The sequence below is a fragment of the Thunnus maccoyii genome, chromosome 20 (genome assembly GCF_910596095.1).
Source record: "Thunnus maccoyii chromosome 20, fThuMac1.1, whole genome shotgun sequence".
NCBI classification, from domain to species: domain Eukaryota; kingdom Metazoa; phylum Chordata; class Actinopteri; order Scombriformes; family Scombridae; genus Thunnus; species Thunnus maccoyii.
The window spans coordinates 18,394,264-18,419,610 of NC_056552.1; the positions used below are offsets into that span (position 1 = coordinate 18,394,264).

At 43.0% G+C, this 25,347-nt stretch overlaps 1 protein-coding gene across 3 annotated transcripts in view; it reads left to right on the plus strand.

Moving 5' to 3' along the window:
• Positions 1–7,174: 7,174 nt before the first annotated feature.
• Positions 7,175–25,347, plus strand: part of bahcc1b (BAH domain and coiled-coil containing 1b) — a 55,712-nt gene continuing 37,539 nt past the window's right edge. For all 3 annotated transcript variants that reach the window (XR_006092966.1, XM_042398195.1, XM_042398196.1), the window contains exons 1-2: positions 7,175–7,343; positions 10,937–11,268. Coding sequence is in view for 2 of the 3 variants with exons in the window: in XM_042398195.1 (XP_042254129.1) it covers positions 11,097–11,268 (172 nt within the window). In the remaining variant the exon portion in view is untranslated. The remainder of the gene's footprint in view (positions 7,344–10,936; positions 11,269–25,347) is intronic.

Here is a 25,347-nt window from a genome sequence, read left to right on the forward strand (position 1 = left end):
GCACGCACGCACGCACAAACACACACGCACACACACACACACACACACACACACACACACACACACACACACACATACTGAGAGAGACGCTTTTGGCAACACCGTTGGCCATATCCATGCAAGATGACACATCTTTCTCAGGTCATATTTCACTGATTTCTGAATTTGTATTTGTTAATGGTAATAACGATGGAGGCGGAGTAGCTGACTGATCCTCGAAATAGCTTGGAAACCGTTGAAGGGAATCTTTTACAAAATTTCAATTTCATTACTTTGCTTTTACAGTTAAAGGCGAGTATACTTTATTTTTTTTGTCGCAGACTCGCAGCTACACATGTATAATTTATGAACAATTGTGCATAAAAGACTGGAGTCAAGTCGAATATAAGGTTCCCGCCCATACAGAGTTTCCAATTTTTGCATCTGAATTGACACATTTGGCACTTTAGCTGCAAAGGAAAGAAACTTCTAGATACTGTTGTGCTTTAGTGTCCAGTGTGAAGAGATCTACATCACACAGCTGCTTTACGTCATCTCATTATTGTGGGTTTGTGTTTTCTTAAAAAAAAACAAAAATATTATTATTTAAATATTACATAATTAATGATATTTTATTTTAATTTAGGGGAAACATTGGGTCAAAAATCTTTTAGAAAGATACAGTCAGTCTGGGCAGTTAGTGCAAGTATGTGGAACATTTAATAATAATGAGTAAATTTGATAAAAACAGCTATATTAATTATAATATATCTTTATTATACATAGAACATAGGCTACAAGTAACAGCTGTGGTCACTGGTCACATTATGGTTCAGCCACGATTTTAGTAATAATTTCTTCTTCAACTTTTGAAAGTTAAACTTTGTCTGACAGTGCATGGTGTTGAGTTCCAGGGGTTTCTGGCTAAAATGCTGCTGCCGTTGACGTCCAGCGTCAATCATGAATTCAGAGTTGTTGTTCTAAGAGATGATCCAGACGCGGAGATGATCTGATTCATCTGATTCTGGATCATCCTCAACATGCGGTCAAAATATGACCAACATGGTTAAGGAACAATGTGCAAGAAGACAAGATGACTAAATATTATAAATGTTTTTCACAGTGTTGAAAGTTTTCTGAAATACTGTTTTGTTTTTGTTTTTTTTTCTTTAAGAGAAATGAAATGCTTGTTGCGTCACTGAAGCACATTATGGGTTAAAGTTGTGAATCACGCGAAACCCTTTTGTTGCAAAATCAGTTTTTGTGGCAATAATCAGCTTCGTTTCATAAAAAATGTGAGTGATGACTTGCAGGAGGTCAGGTGACCTATTGACCCCACGGCCCATACTGGAGATACACACTGTTAAAAGTGTTAGTTTAATAATAGTTAACAGTTTTGGATACCTAAACTTAACAAGACATGTTTTATGATCTTGGTGACTTCTCGAAACAACAAGAAAAACAAAGTCGTTCACTTTCATTTTAATGAAAACCCCGTGTGTGTGTGTGTGTGTGTGTGTGTGTGTGTGTGTGTGTGTGTGTGTGTGTGTGTGTGTGCATGTGCGCATGCCATTGTACACACATTTTTCCAGAGGAGAAAATGTTACAGAAAATTTGGGAGACAAATACACAAAATGAGGTAGCAATGGGCTCTGCGTTGGGCGCGTGGTGTATTTAATCCCATTATCTGCGTGTATCATATCAGCATTTAACTAACTGTTCAGCTCACTGGCTGTTAAAATTCAATTCTCCTCCCTGTCTGAATATAAACTCCTTATAAGTTTACAATGCAAACATGCGCAACACGGCACGCTATGGCGGTTCATGTTCAAATGGTAACGATAATTAAAGCCTCTACCTGCGTCTTTTGATGGTCCATAAATAGATACTGGTGCTTTCATCTTATCCATACGGGCCTGGTAGTGGTTACAGCCGGATACATGGCTGTGTGACAGGCGCTAATTTGGTGCCCAAGCTATTCCCTCCGTCACCACCATCTTCACCATCATCATCTTCTACTGCGCCATCATCCTCTTGATCTAAAAGGTGTCTGAAGACGCGTTTAAGTCTTCTACATGAGACAACAGTTTTGTTCCTTCAACGTCTTTGAAAGCGTTTGGATCGAGATCCTTTTTTTTAATTCGTTTTATTTTTCATTGCCAACTGTTATATGTGTGTGTGTGTGTGTGTGTGTGTGTGTGTGCGTGTGTGCGTGCGTGTGTGTGTGTGTGTGTGTGTGTGTTCTGTGTGAGACATGAGCTCCTCTCCAGCCTATCTGTCAGGATGATCAGAAATAGCAGCATCTGTCCTGCGCACACAGAGAAGAAAAGGTCATGTTGTTTTTGTGTCCAGTCAACTTCTGACTTCATCATGTCTTCTTCTGTTTTTTCTTTTCTTTTAAGCGGTTATTGGGGAGGCGTTGTTTGTTGGGGGCTGATATTTACAGTGTGTTACAGTGGCCACAAAAATACCAAAAAAAAAGAGAGAAAATGTCTCTGAACGATGTATGCTGTTACACGCCCAGAGCGCACAGAGCAGTCTTGTTTTTCATAGCCAGAGCTTGGCAGCGCTGCATTTCGCATGCTTTTCTACTCTAATATGGCTCTATTGTCTCATGGGGTTGCACCACCTTTAGATAGCCGGGGCGTCTCCCTGGTGAACGGCCCTGTTTGGAAATTCTCATCATTAAAGGGCTATCAGAAATATCTGGTGAGAATAGGATGGCTGCCCTGTATGGAGGGCCTCCCGTGGAGACAGCTCTCCATTTGGACCTCATTTAAAAGTAGCCTCGCCAATGTGTTTCCCGTTGACTATGAATTATGCCTTTTTAATGTGGTCCTATTTAGACGTTCAAAAGTTTATTCAATTAATGTTGGGGATGCAGTGGAGTGCACTCTAAACTCACTTCAGCCATGCACTGTTTGTTCACCTTTTTTTTTTTTTACGGAGACATAACTCTTCATGTGGTTAAGTTGCAGCAAAAAAGCTGCACCAAACTTGCATGAAAATAGAGGCCTGTACTGCGTAGGCTTTAGTTGGACACAAAAGCGTCAAAATCCGAAAATAACTTCAGGATTTGTCTATTTATTTAGTCAATGTTTCGATTCACTCAACTGTAACGCACTTAACGTACAGAGACCAGGGAGAGGCTGCCTCCGGCTGACCGGGCCGGACGGCAGAAGAGCGGCCGGGATGTGTGGTTCCTCGCCGCGGAGGAAGAGCCCTGCGCACCGGCCTAGTGTGAGGGAAGAAAAGTGGGGGGTGGGGGGGGGGGGGGGGGGGGGGAGGAAGGAGGAAGCGAAAAAGGGAAGGTGGAAAGTGTCAGTCAGGAACGCTTCATTGCTCGAGGACAATCCGCGCGCAGGACCGGTCTGTTTCAAGAGCAATCAGTCAATCCGCATTAATTATCCGCGCGCCCCCCCACCGTATAGGGTAGCTCGCGCTGGCACACGGACCCGAGGAGGCTGGGGTGCGTGTGTGTTATGCTTTCTCTCTCTCTCTCTCTCTCTCCCTCTCTCTCTCTCTCTCTCTCTCTGCGCACACACACCCAACCCCCACCTTTTAAGTGAAAAAGAACCAATAAAAATCAAGCTATAAAAGGCTTTTCCTTGTCACTAAATAAATTAAATGCAGATTTCTGCTTTCAGTGCCGGTCCCCCCCCCTTCCCCCCCCCCTCCTTTTTTTTGAGCTACGAAACAGGATTCTTTATTGTCCCTCTGTCATTAGTGCTGAGGACAACACTGTTGGTGGAGAGAACAGGGAGGCCAAGTCCCATTTCACTATAAATATGTATATCCTACAATAGGATATTGTATCTATTATATCTACATATCCTGGCGCTGGTTCCTGTAATGTCCTGAATGGTTTATGGAAAGTGACGTTAACTAAGTAGAATAGTTAATGCAAAAATATTCAAAACACACATTTTCACAAAAAAGGCTAACATAACAATTTTTTAAAAATATTTTCAGCCAATTAATGGTGAATTTGTAAAAATCTGTAAGTTTGATGGGATAAAGGTGGATTTTAACTGCTGACTGAATCCATGTAACATAGGCTATAGTTTATTTTTCCAAATAACTACTTTAAATTTCTTCTCATTTGTGGCTGCACAAATAAGTATATAACCTACAATTTTGACGGACGTCAAGCACGCAGCGTACAACTTCTACGGATCCACACAGCTTTATTTTTTAGGATCTTAATGGACTCATAAATAAATGATAATTCACGCGTGTCACGCTGACCGTAGAGATCATTTTGGCCGTAAAATATCGTCTGTTAACAACTGCCGAAGTCTGCAGAATATGGTCAGATTTGGGCTTTTTGTATATGATTGTGTGTGTGTGTGTGTGTGTGTGTGTGTGTGTGTGTGTGTGTGTGTGTGTGTGTGTGTGTGTGTGGACACGTGGTGGCTGAAGCCCATTGGAGAGGGCTTTGGAATGCAGGCTGCTATGTAAATGGGAAAAGAGGGTAACGATTATCTAATTACAGATGTGATTAATCTGCTTTCGCTTTGGCGTTATTTGATTTGAACTATATATAGCTTAGTATGTATCAATTAATTCCACTGTAAAGGTGAAAGTCTCGTATTCCTCCATGAAGGCAATTTATAAACTACCTCGGCTGCAGAACAGTTTGAGTCTCCTTTTTCCACTGTGTTTTGTTTGGGGCCAGACCAAAATAAGGGAAGGGGTCTCTGTTTTAATGTAAAGGGACATCAGTTGGAGCAGTCTGCATATACTTTATGAGGTGCATGTTCACTGTTGTCAGCTCTGGACAAGTTCTGCTAAAAAGCACGCAGGCTGCACAGCTTTGCTGTCATGCAGCCACATGACTGCATTGTTGCTGATTTGTTTGTTTGGAAAAAGGCTTTATAGCAAAAAAAAAAAAGGATTTATACTCACTTAAAAATATATGGGAATATCTATAATATAGAATATAGCCTACATATTTATTTATCTAGAAACTCTTCGTGACATTTCTTTCGCCGTATGTGAATAAAAAATAATAAAACTAGGTTTCTAACTGAGAAAGAATTAGTAACCTCATCTATTATCTTAATTGACCCACCGTTTAAGCTGCTGTGTAAAAGCGGAAATGTCCACTTAATTATTGAGCAGTTGGCTATAAAAAAAAAAAGTTCTGGTCAACATTTTAGGCGCAGCAGCACAACAAGAGCCCAGTTCTGTAAACGCAATATTGTCAGTGCTATCTCATTTAGGTAAGAAAATCTCATATTCTGCTTCTTGACAGACCTATCGTTCTCTTTCCACCGCCTTCCTCGTCGGCAGAAACTTTTCTCCCTTCGTGTTTGTGAAAAAAGGAGCTCCCTGGCAGCAGCGCAATAGCTGTTTTCCGGTTCTTGTTGCCGTCCTCTCCTCCATTTTCTAAACATAAAGTTGTTATTGCACCATTCCGCGAATCTAGCCTCTACATTTAATACAACGTGTAATTTCCCCCCCTTTTACCGTATTCCCTTTGATTTAGTCACTCTTGACTCTCCTTTTGCTCTGGGGCCAACGGGGTTCGCCGTGGGGGGCGCCTTGAAACTCCCCTCCTTATCTCCTTTCATCGTTCAGCGCGGGGCCGCCTTGAAACCGCAGGGGCAGTAATTGCTTTTTTCAGGCAGCCCAGTGCGGACTGGCCAGCAGCCAATCAGAGCCTTGTTTACACTCGGTGATGGACAGCACTGTGGCAACGTGCCAGCCAATCAGAAGCCTCGCAGGGGCCGGAGCCCCGAGTTTTAACCCTTTGCCTCCACGTATAAACAAACCTGGACGGGAATATTAGCCTATAGCAGCTCATATATTTCGACATGGAAACACACAAGCCCATATCCTTCCACTTTTAATTGGCTAAATTAGTGAACCGTGCGCGAGGCTAACCCCGAGGACAGTAATGCTTTCAAATTACGCAGTGATTCAATTTGCCCGCGTGTGTGTTGTGTGTGTGTGTGTTGTGTGTGTGTGTGTATTTGTGTGTGTGTGTGTGTGTGTGTGTATGAGAGAGACAGAGACAGGTAAACAGACATGCAAGTCATAAAATAGCAAATATTGAATATTCTATAGCATGTTGTTTAAATTTATGTTCAATCTCTCTAAACATTCCTCCCAAATTTCACATAAAAATAAACCTTTCTCCGTTTAAGTGTCGTTTTTAATGTTGTTAAATGACATTTTCCTTTACTGTGAATATGACATATTGATAGATTAAGCGAGTTGATACAGAAGAAATTCACGTTCATTCAAAGCTGCACTATGAGAGGAAGGTTTTGGTTTTATGGACCAAGCAGAGAATTAAATATGATCAAATCCTACTTTAGATTTACTCCCAGTATCCCAGTGGACATATTCTCTGTATCAACCTTAACTTAACTTTATGCCTATTAATTATAGGTCCTAATCTTCTATTATCTTAACGTGGTTGTGCACATGCGTGCATCTGAGAGTAAATATCTTGCATGGGAGAGACAGAGTGTACATGTCCAATAAATCAGACACAGATTCTGCTAATAAGGATTAATTTAGCAAAACACATTCAGTGGGGCGAGTGAAAAAAAAAGCGGATTTCCCTAGGAGCATCAATAAAACTATCACATCATCGCTGTCACATAGCAAAATAACGATTCACTCACAGCGCAAGCAGCATTTGAACTGAACTGCAGTGGGATCACACAGAATAGGCTAGATGCTGTTTGCTCTCAACCAGTGATCAGAAAGTGCAGGCAAGCGCTGCACGGCTCCAGCTCCTCTCCTCCCTGCACACTGAACAGCGCCGAGCTGTGCCGCCTGTCTCCTCGCATTTGCTTGTGCACGCAGTGCGCCGAGGGCTGCAAATCAAACGCCCGCCGTTTCTCTCCTCGGCTCCGGCGGCTTCCTCATTGGCTCGGAGCGGCAGCCAATAGGAGCGTGTGTTTACCGTCGGAAGGGGGGCGGGAGGGGTGGAGGATGGTGTGGGGTGGGGTGGGGGGGTTTAGGAAAGGGTGGGGTGGGGTGTGGAGGGGGGCGCCTCACGGGCACGCTTTCACATTGTCGTTCTCAAACCAATAGGCGCGCGCGTTCACCCCTCCCCGCGCACACACACACACCCCTCCATCCTCCTTCTCCTCCTCCTCCTCCTCCTCCTCCCGGCGTGTCTGAGTCTCCGGCTGCATGAACGAGCCTCGATTCACTACAAGCCTGAACTTCTACGATGCGTCTCTCCCATACTTCAACTGACTGCACACCACAGTCTGCAGCAGCATAGGATGTAATCAATCCCACATGTTTCATCTCTGCGACTCGGGGATTTTCACTTTGAATATTTTTATACTTTTTCTTTCGTTATACCCTACTCGCCATGCAAGGGATATAACTTACCAGTAAGTAGCAAATTATTTTATAGCTGGCTTTTATAATCTTTAGTCATTGTGTTGCACTGAATGCCGATTTTTGTTGAAGTGCTTCTGCTTGCAGGGGAGGATGATCTAAATTTGGCGTTTTATTCAAATCATGATGCATTTTATTTTTCAAAAATCCAGCTGTTACAGGCTAAACTGTCATGCCTTTAGAGAAGTAAATAATAAAAATGCAAGCTGATAACCATGAGTGCTGCGCGCACAGAATAATGATGTAAAGACAACCCTTTTCAGTAATTATAATATTTGCATTAAAGCAACAAATCCCCTGATTTTACAGTATTTTGAGGGATTTGTTTCCTATTCTCCACTGTCTCCCCTCCTGTCCAATGTGGAGAGCTAAGCTGTGGGCGATATGTGTGTCACTTTTTTGATTTGACCTCTCTTCACAGCCAAATTACTTGTGTGTTTCTAATTCATTCAGATGACTATTCAAAACCACTCGCTTTTCAGCGCGCCTCTGCACGCCTGTAGTTTTATAGATTATAAATTGTAGATTATTTCTTTGTTAGCTTTCTATTGTGCGTGTGTGTGTGTGTGTGTGTGTGTGTGTGTGTGTGTGTGTTTGAGAGGGAGTGAGACAGAGAGGTTTATTGCAAACTGCAGTGCTCCCTGCTTCCCCCCTCGGTATGAAGGCTTTGCAGACGCCGGGCTGTCTTCGGCTCGGCCGGGCTTGTCTCTCCTGTTTAGCCGGAGTCTGAATATCCGGATGTAGTGTCCCGGTTATGCCTTATGACTTTACCTTATTGTAAAATTATTGAAGGCAATGAGTTGGCCTCTGGACTCTGTCCACTTGAAACGTGAATGAATTTAAATTCTCTTTATCTTTTGTCCAAAGGTGCACACATTTTTTTATTTAGTCGATTTTTTCCGAATTGCATAAAACGCGTATTTTTCATTTGAAGTTTCTGTTCTATGAGATCTGAAAAACATAATTCTTTACGGATTTGCTGACTTCTGTGTTATGTTCATGTAATATGGTTTTGACCAGTATTAGTAACTTTTGTAAAGGGATTCTTCTCTGAAGATAGTTTGACCCTTCACAGGGCAGTAATTGTGAAGGTGTGTGCGTGGTTGGGGTGTGTGTGTGTGTGTGTGCGTGGTTGGGGTGTGTGTGTATGGGGTTTGGTGGAGTCTGGTTGAAGTGGAAGGAAGTCTGAATGCCTTCCACGTAGATGCACAGACACACACACACACACACACAAGCACACGTTACATCCCAATGATCATCTTCAACCAAACTGTTACGCGCGATCTAGTCACGTCGTTTTGTTTGCGTGGCGTGGCGATAACACGGGATTTAGATTCAGGTTGTTAAATGTAGCCTGAGTGGCTCTCTGTTGACGTGGAATGTAAACAGCGAGGACGTGTGTTTAGGGCTTGAAAATTTAAAAATGTATAGACAAACGTCAGACGAGAGTGGTTTATGATTGATGTCCCGTAGAGAAAGGCCATTGTTTCCCACAGCCTAGGGGACAGGAGAGTCCATTTTGCTTTCCCAGTGCACCGGCAGCAGTCTGCGTTTCTCTGTTTTTTACCCTCAGTTCTCCTCTTAGTGTCGACTATGGCTAAAAGTGATTCTCACATACAAAAATGAAATTAAACAATTTTAATTTACTTGTAGATCAATCCAAATATTATCATGGGGAGCATTTGCATGCATTGGATATTTTATGCTGGGAGTGTTTTGACGCACACACACACTCACACACACACACACACACACACACATGCTCACAAACACACATTTGCAGGCCCTGTCAGAGCTGCTGAACTTTAGAGATCGTCTTTTCTCCCCCCCTCTCAAACACAATTCCTGAAAGTTGGAGTCCTTTAGCAGTAGTGTGTGTGTGTGTGAGAGAGAGAGAGAACGTGTGTGTGTGTGCGTAAAGGAGACTTGAATATCCGAGCTCATGCAGCCTATATTCTTCTGCACTTCATAAGCCCCTGGTCCACCAGAGCATTTGATATTTTCTTTGTTCCTTTATCGTTGATTCCTGGGAGGTGCTATCAGCAGCTACAGAGTGCTAGATGGACGTGCCATGCATTGAAAGGCCTAATAGATGGACTGCTGAGGTGTGTTTGGTGAACGCAGGCACCAAACTCTCCCTATCTGAGCGTCACAGGGAGCCCTATTTAAGTAAATGACCTAGGCTATAAGGCATACATATAAAGTCGATGATTTCCTAGTCTATTTCACTGTTTATTGCCCCGGTCTTTCGCGCTGAAGCATAAAGGTGATTTGATTTGTGTTTGTGATTACAGTGTAGCCTATGTATATATGCTGTATGTGTAGCAGAGGTGCATGGTGTTTGCCATTGTCAAAAGGCGAGGGCCACTGCTGCTGACTCCGTAGGAGTTGATAGAAATGGCTGTTTCATTGCCATTTTCATTAATAAGTAACAGAATCTCGGTCACCATGATGTAAAATATAAAAAAGCCCAGAACATTAAAGGTGAAACAAGTTTAGTAAATAAATAAATAAATTTTAAAAAAACAGCCAGCAGTGAAGTCAGATTTAATTTATAAAAGCTTTACAGTCATTGATCAAAGGCATGTGTGTGTGTATGTCTGTGTGTGTATGTGTGTGCGCGCGCGCGCGTGTGTCACTGGACCTTATCAATCCCACGTTCTATGTCCCTTTTTAATAGAAGAAATTCAGAATATCTCAAAGTGACACAGCCACGTGTTAAATGTATAGTGCATCAGATTTAATGACAACTGAATGAGGAAAGAAATCAAACTTAATTCACACAAAAAAACAACACATTAATCAAAGCTGAAACGTGTGTGTGTATGTGTGTGTGTGTGTGTGTGTGTGTGTGTGTGTTTCTGTTTTAGACAGTGTGAGGACTGCAGGTTGGGGGAAGAGATTTTAGTCGCTGTAATTTAGTATAAAAAGTGCTTTTTATGTATTCTTGCTCAGGAACACTGTGCAAATGGTTTTCTTCATATTATAGTGCAGGAGCCCCCGAGGTCCAGCTTGTTTATGACCAGTCTTTGTTGAGTCTAAAGACTGAACAACTCTTCCTTCATCGAGAGAGGCTTTTTTACCGCCGTGAACTCTTGTACTGTATATGCATCATTTGTTTGTACCTGAGCCAAATCAACCCCTCTCCTTTCCACTCTTTTCGCTGATACAGAAAGCTCCCGTGTGCGTTATTTGCATCGTGTTTGGTCACAGGATGAAGACGAGGAGGGGGGTGGGTGGGGGGGGGGGGGGCAAACGGACTACTGCTGGGGCCAAGGATGTAGAGCAGGGTGAATCCACATAAACTCAGTTCACCCACCTTTTTATCTGCAGAACAGACTTTACTCACCTTTCTGGGCTGGCATAAATCGTCGTTACATGAAATGTTAAGTATAGAACAAGTAGTACGCGTAATGTGGAAATGTGGTCTTTTAAAACGCTGTTGAGAAATGTGAATTGCTTTTTGTTGCTTCGACTAAACATGAACAGCTACTGTCTCTCAGTTCAGCCTTTTCTTCAGCACTACATCCCTGGTTGGCTCATTATTGTCAGCGCTTTGACGTGTCTCCTGCTCTCTCTTTTGTAGGACATGACGGGGACTCAGTTTCTACTCTGCAAAGCCAAAACTCCGCTCAATGCGAGGGGATCCCGAAGTTCATAAAAGGGATTATTTGCATCTGGGTGCCTGAGACCTTCGGTGCCTCCGGATTTTACTTTGGATTTGGGATTTATCGGTTCTCGCCGGGATGGAAAGCCGAGATTTCGCTCCCCCGCACCACCTCCTGACGGAGCGGAGCGCGTTGGTTCACAGCGCCGCGTCTCGGATGGCGCCAGGCGGCCACGGCTCCGTGCAGCACCCCGCTCACTTCCAGCCTGGGAAATACTACCCATCCCACCTCTCCATGGGTCCGCACTCAGGTCGGTTTTGAATGCACTTCTTTTCTTGTGTGTGAATGACAAGTGTTGGTTTTAAAATAATTCAGCGACTCTCTTTTGTGTGAAGCATATGTTCTCCATATTGCAAACTTGGAAAACCTTTAAGATCTTTGAGACGAAGTGAAATTTACTAGGAAGGAAATTGCTCAGACTTTGTGGGCATTTAGAATTTAGCAAAAAGGCGCAGGCACCTTAAAAAGTTTTATGTTTTGCTTTATGAACTGTTTATGACATAGCTTCTCGCTGTCTATAATATATGAAAAATAAACATAATTTGTCAGTTTAGTATTTCAGCCTTGCGTAAAATGGTGGGAAATGTTTCTCTTCGACCAGGAATGTTTCTCTTCTGGCGTCTTTTGCAAATTAGATTAACTTTAAATTTACGGCACACCTCTTTTTTTTTGTTTTAGACTTAAAACCTCTCAAGAATTTATTCTAGGATTATTTGCCTTTATCACACAGGGATTATTAGGCGTTTCCAGTGGCATAATCTTGTCATAGATTTATATGGTTTCATCAATTAGTAAAGTACTAATCATTGCCATTTGATTTAATTAATTAGGATTGGGTAATTCCACTGCTTATATTTCCCATTAAACAATAAATTAAAGCTATTAACTGAGCTCGTATTCTACAGTTTCTGTGCAATGTTTAGTCCCTCATGGGTGGCTCCAGGAGGATGGTGGTTTGGCGCTGGTGGGTTCGGGGGAACACGCTGGTTTGTACTGGTCACAAACTGGGGGTCGCGGTGGCGGGGAGTGGAGGGGAGCTCTGGCTAATAGAGGTGCGGGTAATACCAGAAAATCCGGTTTCTATATTGAGCGGGGACGTGACGGGGTGCGAATGGGTTGACAGTGCATGCATTAGATTTAACAAGTAGCTTTGGTATCCTGTCTCAATAGGGATGGGGGGGGGGGGGGGGGGGGGGTGTGAGGGGGTGGGGTGGTGCGTGTGTGTGTGTGTGCGTGTGTGCGTGTGTGTGTATGTGTGTGCATATGCGTGTGTGTGTGTGTGTGTATAGATAGAGAAAGAAAGAAATGCTCTGCTTTAAATCATACAGTGGCTAAATAGCTACTGGACTAACTGGATGAATGCGAACGTGCCCGATGAGAAATCTCATTAATTATCATTTGCAAATGCAGCGGGTTCTTTAAATAGTCGCTGAGACTCGGGCATATGAAGGATGTCGTCTGTTGTGTGTAGGATCCACATATCCTCTGTCTACACTTATTTGCATATTCATTAGTTATACACAACAGCAAAAGCGACGCAGACGTCCCCTTCCGAAATTTGAACTCTTTAAGATTTCAAACACAATAAATGATCTCCATATTTCCGGCCAACACCTTGAGCTCGGCGTAGAATGCAGGAAAATACGGGTTAAACTCCAGAGGTTTGACATTTGGTGTGCTTTAGGTTCTGGTTCTGGTCTTGTCTGCTTCATATGGAAGGAGCCTGATTAAAAACACCAAGAGAAATATTTTCATCAGCTTGATTTGTCCTCCGAAATATTCTTTCACTTCCACTAAATGTCTCACAACCTTACAGCATTTACATAGTTAAAGCTGTGAACCTGCATTTTTTTTTTTTTTTTTACTATAACTGCATTGTCATACGCACAGATCTGCTACACTCTTATTCTCTATGATTAATTTCCAATGTATGGAGGACCAAATGTGCAATATTTATATTTATTATTTTTTACAATTTTGGAATTTTTGAAATGTAAAATAAAATTGTACAAATTTAATAGTCTACATGTCTAATAAAAGCGTTGTTGTAAATGTAATATATATAAAAATATATTATACATTGTGTTATTCCTCGAAATTTGTATGTAATATAGTAAAAAATATATTATATAATTTCCTTAATTATGGTTATACTTTACATTATACTTAAATTTGTTATATAATAACATATACACTGTAATTTATTTTAAATTGATAAACTATTTTATATATTTCGTGAGGTATTACGCTGCATGTCTCCTGATTTAACTGAAATGATTTTACCCAAAAATATTCCTTTGTCAGTTATAAACCTGCAAGTAAAATCCGCTTGTTTTAACAAGAAGACACCTAACCTGCATAACGATTTAAACAGATTATTCCCCACTTTGACTGATATTGCTACTCGCTGACATGTATTATGGTCCAATTTAAAAATGATTCCGTAATGTTGAAGGGGGGAAAAAAGCGTAGTAATGCAGGGTGATAATGCTATTGAAATATATTCAAGAGGGCCTCTCACTGGGTCTCAAGGTGCATGACACTGTATTGAGATTCCAGATATCCAGACTCTCCATGCATGTCCCTGATGGGGTTTTGACTGACATGATGGGCATAGAGGATTGTTGTTTTGGGATGGGGGTTGGGGTACGGTGTGTGTGTGTGTGTGTGTGTATGTGTGTGTGTTTGCTGGGAGGTTAGGATGGGGGTTACCTTTGTGCTTGCCCCCCTTAGAGATTCAGAAAGCTGTATGCCTGGCCCTAGGCCTCGGCACAGGGGGTAGATATGATGTGAGGTTGGCCATACCGGGGCAGGAGGGGGTTTGTTTCAGATCTTTGGAAAGACATGCACGCACACACACATACACACACACACACACATACACACACACACACACACATTTTTTACCTTCTCACAAGACCGACCCGGGTGTATCACTTACAGAGATTCAAAAAAACCCTCCTCTCATTCCCCCCTGTTTCTTCATATCCCAGAAAACCTGCAATCCATCAATTTGCTGAAGCCTCTTATTTAGATCAGCATGGTGTCTGCTTGAATATGGTCGCGCTTGACAAGGTGATGGAATGACAGCTGCATACCAACGCCATAAGACTCAGCCCCCATTTGATAAAACCCCACAATGATATTACACAGGCGTTTAGATTACTGATAGGAGCAGTGGGAAAGCCTTTGTCTCTCTCTGTCTGTCTTGTTCTCATTCCCCTCCCTGTTTCACTGCTTTGCTTTTATTCCAGTTTCTCTCTCTTTCTTCCCTTTTTTCTGTGATGTTAGCCCCTGGGCAGTAGTTGTGCAAGTGTGTGTGTATGCACGTGTGTGTATGTGTGTGATTAAGGTTAGGTTTAGCCTGCAGTAGCACAGGTGTGCAGTATTATGGAGGGCGTGGCAGAGCTTGTCATTGAACAGGTGTGTTACTTCCCAGACAGCAGACGGTTTTGTTTACATGGCTGTGTATGTGTGAGAGAGTGTGCGTGTGTGTGACCTAGTAATACAGACTGAAAAAAAAAAAATCATGTTGCACACATGCGCAGCTGTACACACACACACACACACGCACACACACACACACACACCTTAAGCTGCTTGTATTTTGAGCTTTGAAAAAGTAATAAACCATAATCATAATGTTTTGGTTAGACTAGATAACCTCTCTGCCACCTTACTCTGTCTTTTCTCTCTCTTTTTCCTCTTCCTTGACCTCCTTTCTTCTTTTCTCCCTCACTCTTTTCCCCATGTTCAGTCTTGTTCGTGAAGCGCACAATCCTCAATGTGTGTGTGTGTGTGTGTGTGTGTGTGTGTGTGTGTGTGTGTGTGTTACATGCAGCCGCCACGTCCATTCATCATGACGCTGTCAGTAATGTCTCTCCTCTCTTGGAAGTTTCTCAGCATTGGCTTTGATCATCGCAGCAGCACAGATGAGACACGCCCCTTTACCCTCCTGTGCACACACACCTTCACACACAAACAACTCGCATGACGTGAAAGAGATGATGTGTGTGTGTGTGTGTGTGTGCATGAGTTTGGAAGTTTCTGTGTGTGTGTGTGTGTTTGGTTGTAGGGTTAGAGACACAGAGGTCTGTAGTTAGTGGAGATATGCATTTGTGTGAGTGTGTGTGTAGTGATTATGTTAAAAGGCAAGAGGGAACGACGGCCCTAGAGAAAGAAAGAAAGAAAGAAAGAAAGAAGGGTGAAAAAAGTGGAGAATATGAGAAGGCAAATGATAGATGGATGGAGCAGAGGAAGAGAGGGAGAAGGAGGAGCAGAGGGAGTAGAGAGGCTGAATGTTTCCACCTGGTTGGTAATCCAGTCAGATTACCACCGCCTGACGGCACCCACTGGCCGTCATCCCTGACTCCTCATCCTGGCGTCTCCGCTGCCTCTCAAGAGTGCGAGAGTGAAAGCGAGTGAGAGGAGACGCTTGCCTGTGCATGTGTGTATGTGTGTATGTCTGTGTGTGTGTGAGATGAGTCAGCAGTGGATGAGCCTCAGACAGACTCAGCTCCTCTTTACCAGTGCTCTACCCGGGGTACAAGGGGCATATCCCGGGTGCAGCGTGCAAGACGACCCCCTGTGTGGAGGAGACAGCTGGCGGAGGCTGCAGCCAGCCGAGCTGCGATTGGACACAGTGAGGAAGAAGAGAGTGCAAACTGTCAATTCAATTCGATCCAATTCAAGCAAAAACACATATTGGTTTAATTTTCAATCAAAGGTCATACAAATTATATACAAATTCTATAAAAATCACATTTTACATATACACAATTTGTTTTCGGCAACCTTATTCTCACTTTACAGAAGATAAAATATGCAGCAAAGCCAAAGAAATCAGTTAAACGTGTCTGACTGTTGACACATTAAAGGCATTAAGTCATTAAGTTAAACCAGTCCAGTAAAGTCATTAGAGGCATTTCCATTACAAATCAGACTCTTGTGTTTGCTTTGATATGTCAAGCAAACTATGATGCATCATTTAAATATCTGCATCGAATCAAAATGACGTTAGAGTTCCTGTGACCAAAATTCCAGCCCCGTAAAAGACAAAAAAAAAATGTGCATGAGTAAAAGAGTACATGAAGTAATCCTCTTTTTGATGTTGGGAGTTTTGAGTGAAGCATGTGTTTGTTCTGAAGCACATTTGCTACAGCAACAGAAAGACTTTTGTCTCATCTCCAGCTCTCATCCAACATGTGAACAGCTGCTTATTGTCGGTAGCAGTGATTTGAAGGGAGTGGGGTGCATTTGGTTGCGACATCTCCGGGGTGTGAACACACACCACCATCTGATGACTTGGCATGTGAATGGAAAGCGCCAGACTTCCTGTGTCCATGTGCTCTTTCTCTCTCCTCTTCCCCCTTTTTTCTTCTTCTTCTTCTTCTTCTTCTTCTTCTTCCCTCGCCGGCCAGACCTCCCCTCCACCCGTCTTCTCGCTCCTCTTTAACCACATGCTCGCCCTCCCTCTTCCTCCTCTCCTTCTGCTTTCCTCTTTCACTTCCCCTTCCACTCTGCGTTCACTCCTCTCGGCTCTTCGAGTGGTCCTCCAGCCCTGCTTCTTCTTCTCCCTCCTCCTCACAGCCCTGTTTCTCCCCACTCTGCTCCCCCCTCTCCTCCCCCCACCACCCCCTGCTTTCACTCTCCGCTCTTTTCAATCGATCCCCCCACCTCTTACATCCAGCTCCCATCTCTGTCTAACTCCCCACACACCCATCGCCTCCTGGTGTTGTTAGCAGACCAGCTTCTCTCAGCACTCCTATTTCTGTCTCAATTTCAGCCTGCTTCCTCTCCTTTTCCACATTTCCTCATTTGTCCCCCCCCTCCCCTCCATACACTCTTCTCCTCTGCCTCCTCCCCTCCTCGCCACTCGGTCGGTTGTTAACGGGCCCGTCCCGGTGCTACTCGGCCCACGGCCAGACTCACTAAATCAGAAACGATTTGAGGATTTGGCAAGAGGGAGTGAGAGCTCAGCGCGGCGCCTGTGAAGTCAGAGAAATGAGAGAAAAATGACATTTTAAACAGCCTGCAAAACACAAGGCTAAAACAGCTTCTTACTATGTACAGGAGGAGGGGGAGCTGGGTGTATGAGTGTGTGTGTGTGTGTGTTCATTTAAAAATACAGTAGGCCTATAAGGTGTTTTATGTGAATATGTGGCTGCTGTGGCTGGTATTCATGATATGTGAAAAGAAAGTGTGCACATATGTGTGTGTGTGTGTGTGTGTGTGTTTGCAGACGCTATAGTTCCCTGCTATTTTATGGCTTTCCACTTCTTCAGAGGGGTCAAGGCAATCCCCTGTTTACGTGACAGAGAGGTGACATCACTTAGTGCTGGGGGGACAGACATGATGTCACAGTCTCGCCAGATCCACAGGTCTGCACCCTCCTGAAAATGCACACCGCAAAGCGAGGCGGCGCAACCCTTATCGCGGCGAACGACACCTGAGATGGGGGCCGGCTTTTATACGTCTCAGGGTCACATTTACGCCTGACTCATCGTCACTCGAGCTGACTTGTTTGACTCAGCCGGGGCCCTTTTTCTCGGCCGTTGTGTTTTGGTTCTCTATTCGATTCATTTTCAGCTCTGTTTGGCTCATTCATATTGTAATGGATTCCATTCAGGCGGGTCTATGTCCAGTTTGTTTTGCTGTCAGGGGGGCTCAGATGGATGGAGGGGGCTGTAGGTTCATCTGGAGGTGAGGTTAAAGAAGGCAGAGTGGTCAGACTGCCTCCTGAATGCCAGACCCCTTCACGTTTTTTTCTGAGTCACACTGCTGCTGTGGTACAGATTGAGCAGATTGAGTGTTTTGTGTGAAAGACAGCTAATGTGCTCTTAAATAGGAAATAGATTTCATATCTATGTGTGTGTGTATGTGTGTGTGTGTGTGTGTGCGCGCGTGAGGGAGGAAGCGAGTAAGAAAAAGAGATAAGCAGCTGTGTGGAACAGCATGGATCGTTACACAGTGACACACATGAAAGCATTAAGTATATTCAGGAGTCTTCGTTGAATATACATGGAGCCGTGTGCAGCCGTTTGTGTGTGTGTGTGTGCATGTGCGTGTGTGTGTGTGTGTGTGAATCCCCTCCCATGCTCTTGCCCGAGCTGAGAGTAGTGAGAAAGAAAACAAGAAAAGAGAGTGCGAGAAAGAGAGCTAGCAAAAAAAAAAAAAAAAAAACCCAAAAACAACAAAGATCCGTCATCAGTCATTCATGGCTAATCAGTCTCGTGGGACGTGCACACCACACACACACACACACACACACTCACACACACACACACACAGTGCCGAGGTCCTAATCCTACTGGGACTGCTTGTGCCTCTATGTGTGCCTGTCTAAATTTTGGATCCAGGCTGATTAGAAGCAAACTCTCCCTTTTTTTTTTGCATGTCTCTCTCTCTCTACCTCTACTTCTCTCTCTTTTTCTCTCTCTCTCTCTCCGTCTCTTCTCCTCTTCGTCTTTGATTGCTGGTAAAGTGTCTCTTCTCCTTCTCTCTATTTTTCTCTCTTGTCTCTTTAATAACCGCCTACTGTCTTTTCCGGTTGTTTTGATGTGTGTTTTTGTAATGTTTGGAAGCATGTGTGCATGCATAATATCGGGGACTTCTTTTGTGTGTGAGTGCGCACTTATCTCTGCTTTTGCATGTGTGCTCTCACTCCTGCCTATAAGTGTGTGTGTGTGTGTGTGTGTGTTCCTCGGTTCCTCGTGTGTATGAGTGTACGCTATGTTCGCATGTTATGCTTCATCAGAACCTCTCAGTGTTGTCTGTGTTTTATCGTCTCTTCCATTTGTTTCAGGTTTGTCTTTTTTCAAATCAAATAAGCTTTGTGCATTCATGAAATTACTGCCAAAGCTAAATTACATATTACTGAACAAAAATACATTTAGATAAATAAATAATCACAAGCAGACAAATATCTTAAACAATCCTATAAGCATGACAGAAAACGGTCTCGGTTGTGGCATCCAGATAGATATTTCGCAGCCAAAAGAGCTGTTTTGCTAATCTGCCCCGAAATGTAGAGAAGTTTACCTTATTTTTTCTAAGGGGGGAATTTCTGGACATATGATGCTGGCTTTGTGTAAGAATTATTCTCTTAAGTCTGTATAATTGGTGAATTCAGTGAGGAAGTGAAGCTAAACGGCTGCAGAGTACAGTGAAAACAGTCTGCCTTCTCTTGGTAGCCAGGGTTCATTATCGTGGTATTAATAAGGATATTTTCTGATATTAATATATATCACAATATGGAAAAAATAAGCAAAATGTTTAAAATATGCAAAAAGAAATTAATTATATTCCGCTGTTGCGCATTACTTGAGACCAAATTGTTCAAATGTGTAAGACAAAAACTTAAATAACTAATTTTGTCACTTTTTTAATTGCAGTTCCCTTAGAATCATTCCTTTGGACAACAAAAATTGTAAAAAGGTAACTTAATTAATTCCACATAAAGTCGGTAAACAATAATATTGAATAAAGGCTGCAACAAACGATTCTTTTCATTATCGATTAATTTGCAGACCAGTTTCTTGATTCATTGTTAATTGTTTGTCCTACAAACGGAAAATAGTGAAATATGCCCTAAAGCCTGTTATTTATGAGCAACAGTCTAAAACCTGAAAGAGATTTAAAGATCAGCTAAGACAAAATAAAGCAGCAATTCATCACAATTAAGATGCTAGAACGAGGAAATGTTTGGCATCTTTGCTTTGAAAAATGACTTACATTAACAATCAGTCATCAAAACAGGTTGGGATTAATTTTCTGTCGATCGACATCTCCATTAATCAACTAATTGTTTCGTCTTTAACTGCATCTACCTGTTTCTATGTCCAGGCTGTGTGCAGTCATCAATTTTTTCCTTGACTTTTTGTATTTCTATGTATCTTTAATGTGTAAAAACATATTAAGGGCCAAACTTGCTTTATGATTTCTGAACAATAGTTCACAGTTTTTTCTGTCTGGTTGAGTATAATTGAGTCGAGTTGGATTTTTGTGCTGGCCTTTATTTCTCCCTCTTCATTGGAGGTGGCGCTAAAACAAATGCTCGATTAATCAATATGTTACGTGTATGACAATCAATTAATTCTTTGAGTCATTTTTAAAGCAAAAATGGCAAATATTCACTGGTTCCAGCTTCTTAAATGTGAGGATTTCCTGAGCAAGACATTTGAAGATGGGTATTTTTGAACAGTTTTTACCATTTCGTTGACTAAATGATGAATCAATTAATAGAGGAAAATAATTGACTGTCTAATTGACAATGAAAATAATTTGAGATTTTCCCCCAATCCTTCACCCTATTGCTCTCCATCCCTTCTTTTGCTTATTTTCTTTTTTCTAATCACCTTCCTTCTTCTTTATTTCATCTCTGTGGATCTCTCCAATAATCTTTTATTCCTGTGTAAATATTACTGCAATGAAGGAATATAAAGAAAGGGAAAGCCATAGTGAAATAAGGTCAGACTAGGTTATTCTCACCTGCTTTCTTTCTCTCTCGATATATATCTCACTCTCTCTTTCCTCATCACTGGCTCCCATCCTCTCTCGCTCGCTCGCTCGCTCGCTCACTCACTCTCCCTATCCCTCCCTCCCTCCCTCCGTCGCTCTTTCGCTCCTTCCCTCTCTCTTCCTCCGTTCGCTCCCTCGTTGCCTCTCTCTCGTGTTCGCTGTCTGCTGATCCCGCTCTTCTCTCTTGTTTCGTCTCTTCCCCCCTCACACACACACTGGCACACACTGACTGTCTGACGCCCACACACACACACACATCCACACACACAGTACACATTCAGGCACACACACACACACATATATACACACGCTGACACCTGCATGTCGAGCCGTTGAGGGTCTAATTTAAGTAAAGTGCTTCTCTAGGAACCACAACCCCTCAACTCACGATGATGGAGGGTGATACAGAGCGGCGTGGTTTAACACACACACACATACACTCGTATGTAGACGCATACACACACATCCTGCTCCAATGATACTGAGATATGACTCTCCTTGGTGTGGGATTGAAGGGAGCACTGTAGATGGCTTATAAGAAGCATACTGTAATAATAATGTGATATTTGATCCCCTTAGGGAAATTTACCTTCTCTGGGCTGCTGGCAGGTCAGACTGCAGGGTCAGTTACAGCAGTGCAAGAGCCAGTAGGGATTTAGTGTCTTGCTCAAGGACACTTCAGCAGGGCAAATGCTTGCTGACATGGATACGCTCGAATCTGGGTCTGCTGGTTAAAGGATGTCGTCTTCTTCACTGCGCCGCCGTGCTGCTTCGCGCCTGCAGCGTAGGTGTGTTTGTTTCCACTGGAGTTTGAGCTAACTTTAGCTGCACCGCCGCTGCAAATCTGGGGCCGCAATCTCAAACCTTCATAGTAAAAAATAGCCTGAAGTGGTTTTTGCAACGTCCAAGATGAAAGGAAAGTTGAGATTATAATACTTGAATTATTGCACGGCTTAAAAAAAAAAAAATCACATTTCTTTCTAGAAAACGTCTAAATAGATCGTGACTCTTGAAAGCAAAGCATATTCAAAATCTGCCAAAACACTGCAGACAATTAAAGTAACTCTTAATTCATTTATAAACTTACATTACATTTTTTCTCTCAAATTTTTTTTTGTGTGCTTTTGAACAGTGTTTGATTAATTTTGAAGAAAAGAAAAGTTTTGACCATCAAAGTAGTTTAATTTGCTGTAACTATGGTACTTTTTGGATTGTTGTTCATCTTAGTTTGTATGGTAGTATCCAGGTTGTATGTGCACCGTTAGTACTTTCCCTCCAGTATGGTAGCGAGAGGGCGTTGCAGTGTTGACAGTATACCTGTTGCTACCAATAAAATCACGCTGTTTCTCGTGAGATCATCTCTCTGCTTGAGTTCTTGCCACCGAGAATCCCCAGCCTGCTACAATATTTTAACACTAGACTGTGTATTTGAAAACATAACTAAATAGCTGATTACTTGACTTGCAAAACTAACGTGTTACATTACTCAACAAAAAAGTAATCTGAGTACCCCCAACATAGTCTCGCATAGCCAGACCTATCTCTACACTTCATTTTCTGTGCCAGCGCTGGAGAAAGGTCTGACTGAACCCATTATAATTCTGCTATAGGGGAAAAAAACGCTCTCGCTTGATTGTATTTCCTTAAACCAATTACAATCGTCTTGGGCGGCGCTAAGCCTGGGATGCAGCGAAATAGTGTCAGGGGGACTTGTTTTGATGGCGACTAAATCCCCGCAAAAGAAAACTCCACAAAGAAAAGTAAAAGACGTTTGTTGACGATGTGATGTGACTTTTACTGATAAAAAAGACAAACATAACTTGATAATCGGTGCCCTAGAGGTGAAGCCTGCCCGTACTTTAGCTCTGGAGGAGCTCACTAGTTAAGTTAGACTCATTAAAACCACAGATGACTTACTTTTGCAGAATGTTATTAAACTGATATCACAGAAGCTCGTGTAGGTTGCTATCTCAGAGCTTGTTGTTGTTTCATGTAGCGACGGGGATTTTGAAAACGCTAACACACACATAGAAGTAGAGGAGAAGAATTCCAACTGAAATAGTCGGCCAACAGCTGGTTTATACCCACAGTCTACATCCTGTGAGTCAGACTACCCCCAGCACTGGTCTTCACATATTGTTAACGTCTACTTTCATGCTTTTGAACTATAATTGCAATCAGGAATACACGTTAATAGGTAACAGAGTCACAAATAAGTTAATGAGTCACATAATGCAGCTGTAAAGAATGTGTTTAATAGGAATTGTGCGTTAATGATGATGAGTGGTAAACTTGTCTTGTGTTTGAACTTCAGTGAATCATGAAGAAACACGTGTGTACCTGTGCTGTTCAGCTCTGTCTCCGCTCTGCTCTCAGGGTCATGGTGACGTGTTTTCTGTTCGACTCACTTTGTGCTCTTCCTTGTGTCTTGACCCCCAGGTGTATTTTATCCAGCGGCAGGCACATACAGCTTCAAATCATTATTGTCAGTGCATGTGTGAGAGTGTATGTGTGTGTATGTTTGCTGTGGCTGCAGAGTGAATGGACCACAAGGGTGTGGCACCATCATGTCGGACTGGAGGACGACCAAAACTCCCAGAACAAGCTTCCTTGCTGTTTACCAGAGCTACAAAACTACTGGGGGGATGTGGGGGTGGGAGGCTGTCTGGGGGAGGAGGAGGGTTGCGCACATACACACACACACACACACACACATCCAAGTAGACAGAATTGCATTATTGACTCTCACCGCAGGCTTTCCTGAAATATCAGCAACCTTATGCTTTTAATTAGTGTATGTGTGTGTGTATGTGTGTGTGTTTCATTCTGACCCAAGCATCAGAGCCAGTCTCGTATGACCCCTATTCCCCAAATTCCCCTGTTTTCTTTGGTAAAACATGGAAAAATCTACTCTGACAGCCCCCCTTCCCTCCTTCCTGAATCTCTCATGTGTTATGTGTTCCTGCTCTCCGTGACCATATATGGCCTTTCCTCCTGCCGTAGGTGGGAGGGTGGGTCTGTGGCGTCCAAAAAGTCTGTGGTCAAAAGCAGGAACATTTTCCTTCTCACTCACAGTTTGCTGGTGGATCTCGTGGGCCACGTTCGCCATTGGAAAACTCTGAACACTGGAGTTTGTTTTTTTTTCTTTTGGCTTTTCAGGCTGGTTTGACACAAGGTGCAATGTTGCACGTTTTCTTCTCCTATTTATTTAATTCCTCCTGCTTTCCCTCTGCTTTTTATTTTCTGTCATTTTTATGGAATCACAGTCAGCAGATGATGTGTCTTTTAGCATCCTCAGTGGCTTTTGATGGTGTAAATGCACACGTGTAGGCGCAGCGAGATCGGGATGTTACTACAGTAGTCTGGTGCATGCAGAGAGATGGTAGTAGAGAGGGAATGTGTGTATGTGTGTGTGTGTGTGTGACGGCAAGGCTCTGGTCCGCAGCCTGAGCTGTGCTGTTCATAGTCTGCTGATTTATGCGCCTCACAGGGACATCTCTCATTTGTAGCTCTTTCATCTCATTTTTCCCCTCCACTCTTTTTCTCTCTCTCTCTCTCTCTCTCTTTCTCTGTCCTCTCTCTTCTTCCCGCCGTAATGTGATTCAGTACAGCCGCTTGTCCCAGGCGACATGCCATGCTTTGCTTGCACACCCTGCTCTCTCTAACATGAATGAGTCAAGAGGAATCGTTGATGAATAATAAGATAGAGCAGAAGGAAAATGCTATCTGGATCTAGTCGAGCAAAAGAACTCCTTTTCTCCCCTGAACGTATTCTTTGTAAGCACCGCTCGGGCGCTTACTCACACATTGAATGTGTTTGTGTCCCCAGTGCCATAATGCTTTTATGGACCTTTGTGTGTGAGTGTGTGTGCGCGTGTGTGTGTGTGTGTGTGTGTGCGCGCGTGTGTGTCTAAGCGTCTTCCACGACCGCCTTGTTTGAGTAGCCCTGTCACTTGTGCAATTCCGTGGTGTCAAAACAGATCAGAAAGGTCTGGCTTGACTCCTGCCCCTAAATACACACACACACACACACACACACACACACTTGCACGCACACACACTCTTGCGCACACACTCACACACACACACACACAGATTGAAGGCTCAGTGCCAGGGTCCTTGGTGGTTGGAGGCTTATGAAAGGGTCAGACTGACGAGAGGTTGCCAAGTGTACGGCAATAAGCGTAACAGCCAAGCTAACGAGAGTCAGAACCTCTGACACACACACACACACACACACACACATGCTGAGACTGTACTGTCAGGCTCTTTCAGTAGTGGCCACCATTGGCAGAGTTGGTAAAAGAGAGAATGTGTGTGTGTGTGTGTGAGAGACAAGAGTTCAGTATATCAGTGTGTGGACAGAGGCTTTTGTTAATTGGCAAATGTGACAATAGAACATGAGAGGATATTGATCTTCAATCGGATGGAGATCGATTTAACTCGTCATCCTTCCAGGTGTGTGTGTGTGTTTGTGTGTGTATTGATCAGCAACAGTCCATTCAGAGAGCTGCAAAGAATATCACTCCATTACTTTATCTGTTTGCTTATTTGTCCTTGTGACATCCGTTATATCACCACCGATGCCCTCCCCTTTGGTGTCTTCCTTTTCTCCTATCCTGTTTGCTTCTTCCTCCTCCTCATCTTCCTCTCCTCCTCTTCTTCCATCCCTTTCTCTCTCTAGAATAGTGAGAAACCTTGGGACGGTCTGGCCTGTTATCTTTTGTTTCGCTGTTTTGTTTCAATGTAGATCTCATCAAGCACTCTTCAGCAGCTGCTGAGACAAACACACAAAAGAGGGTGCAGGGTT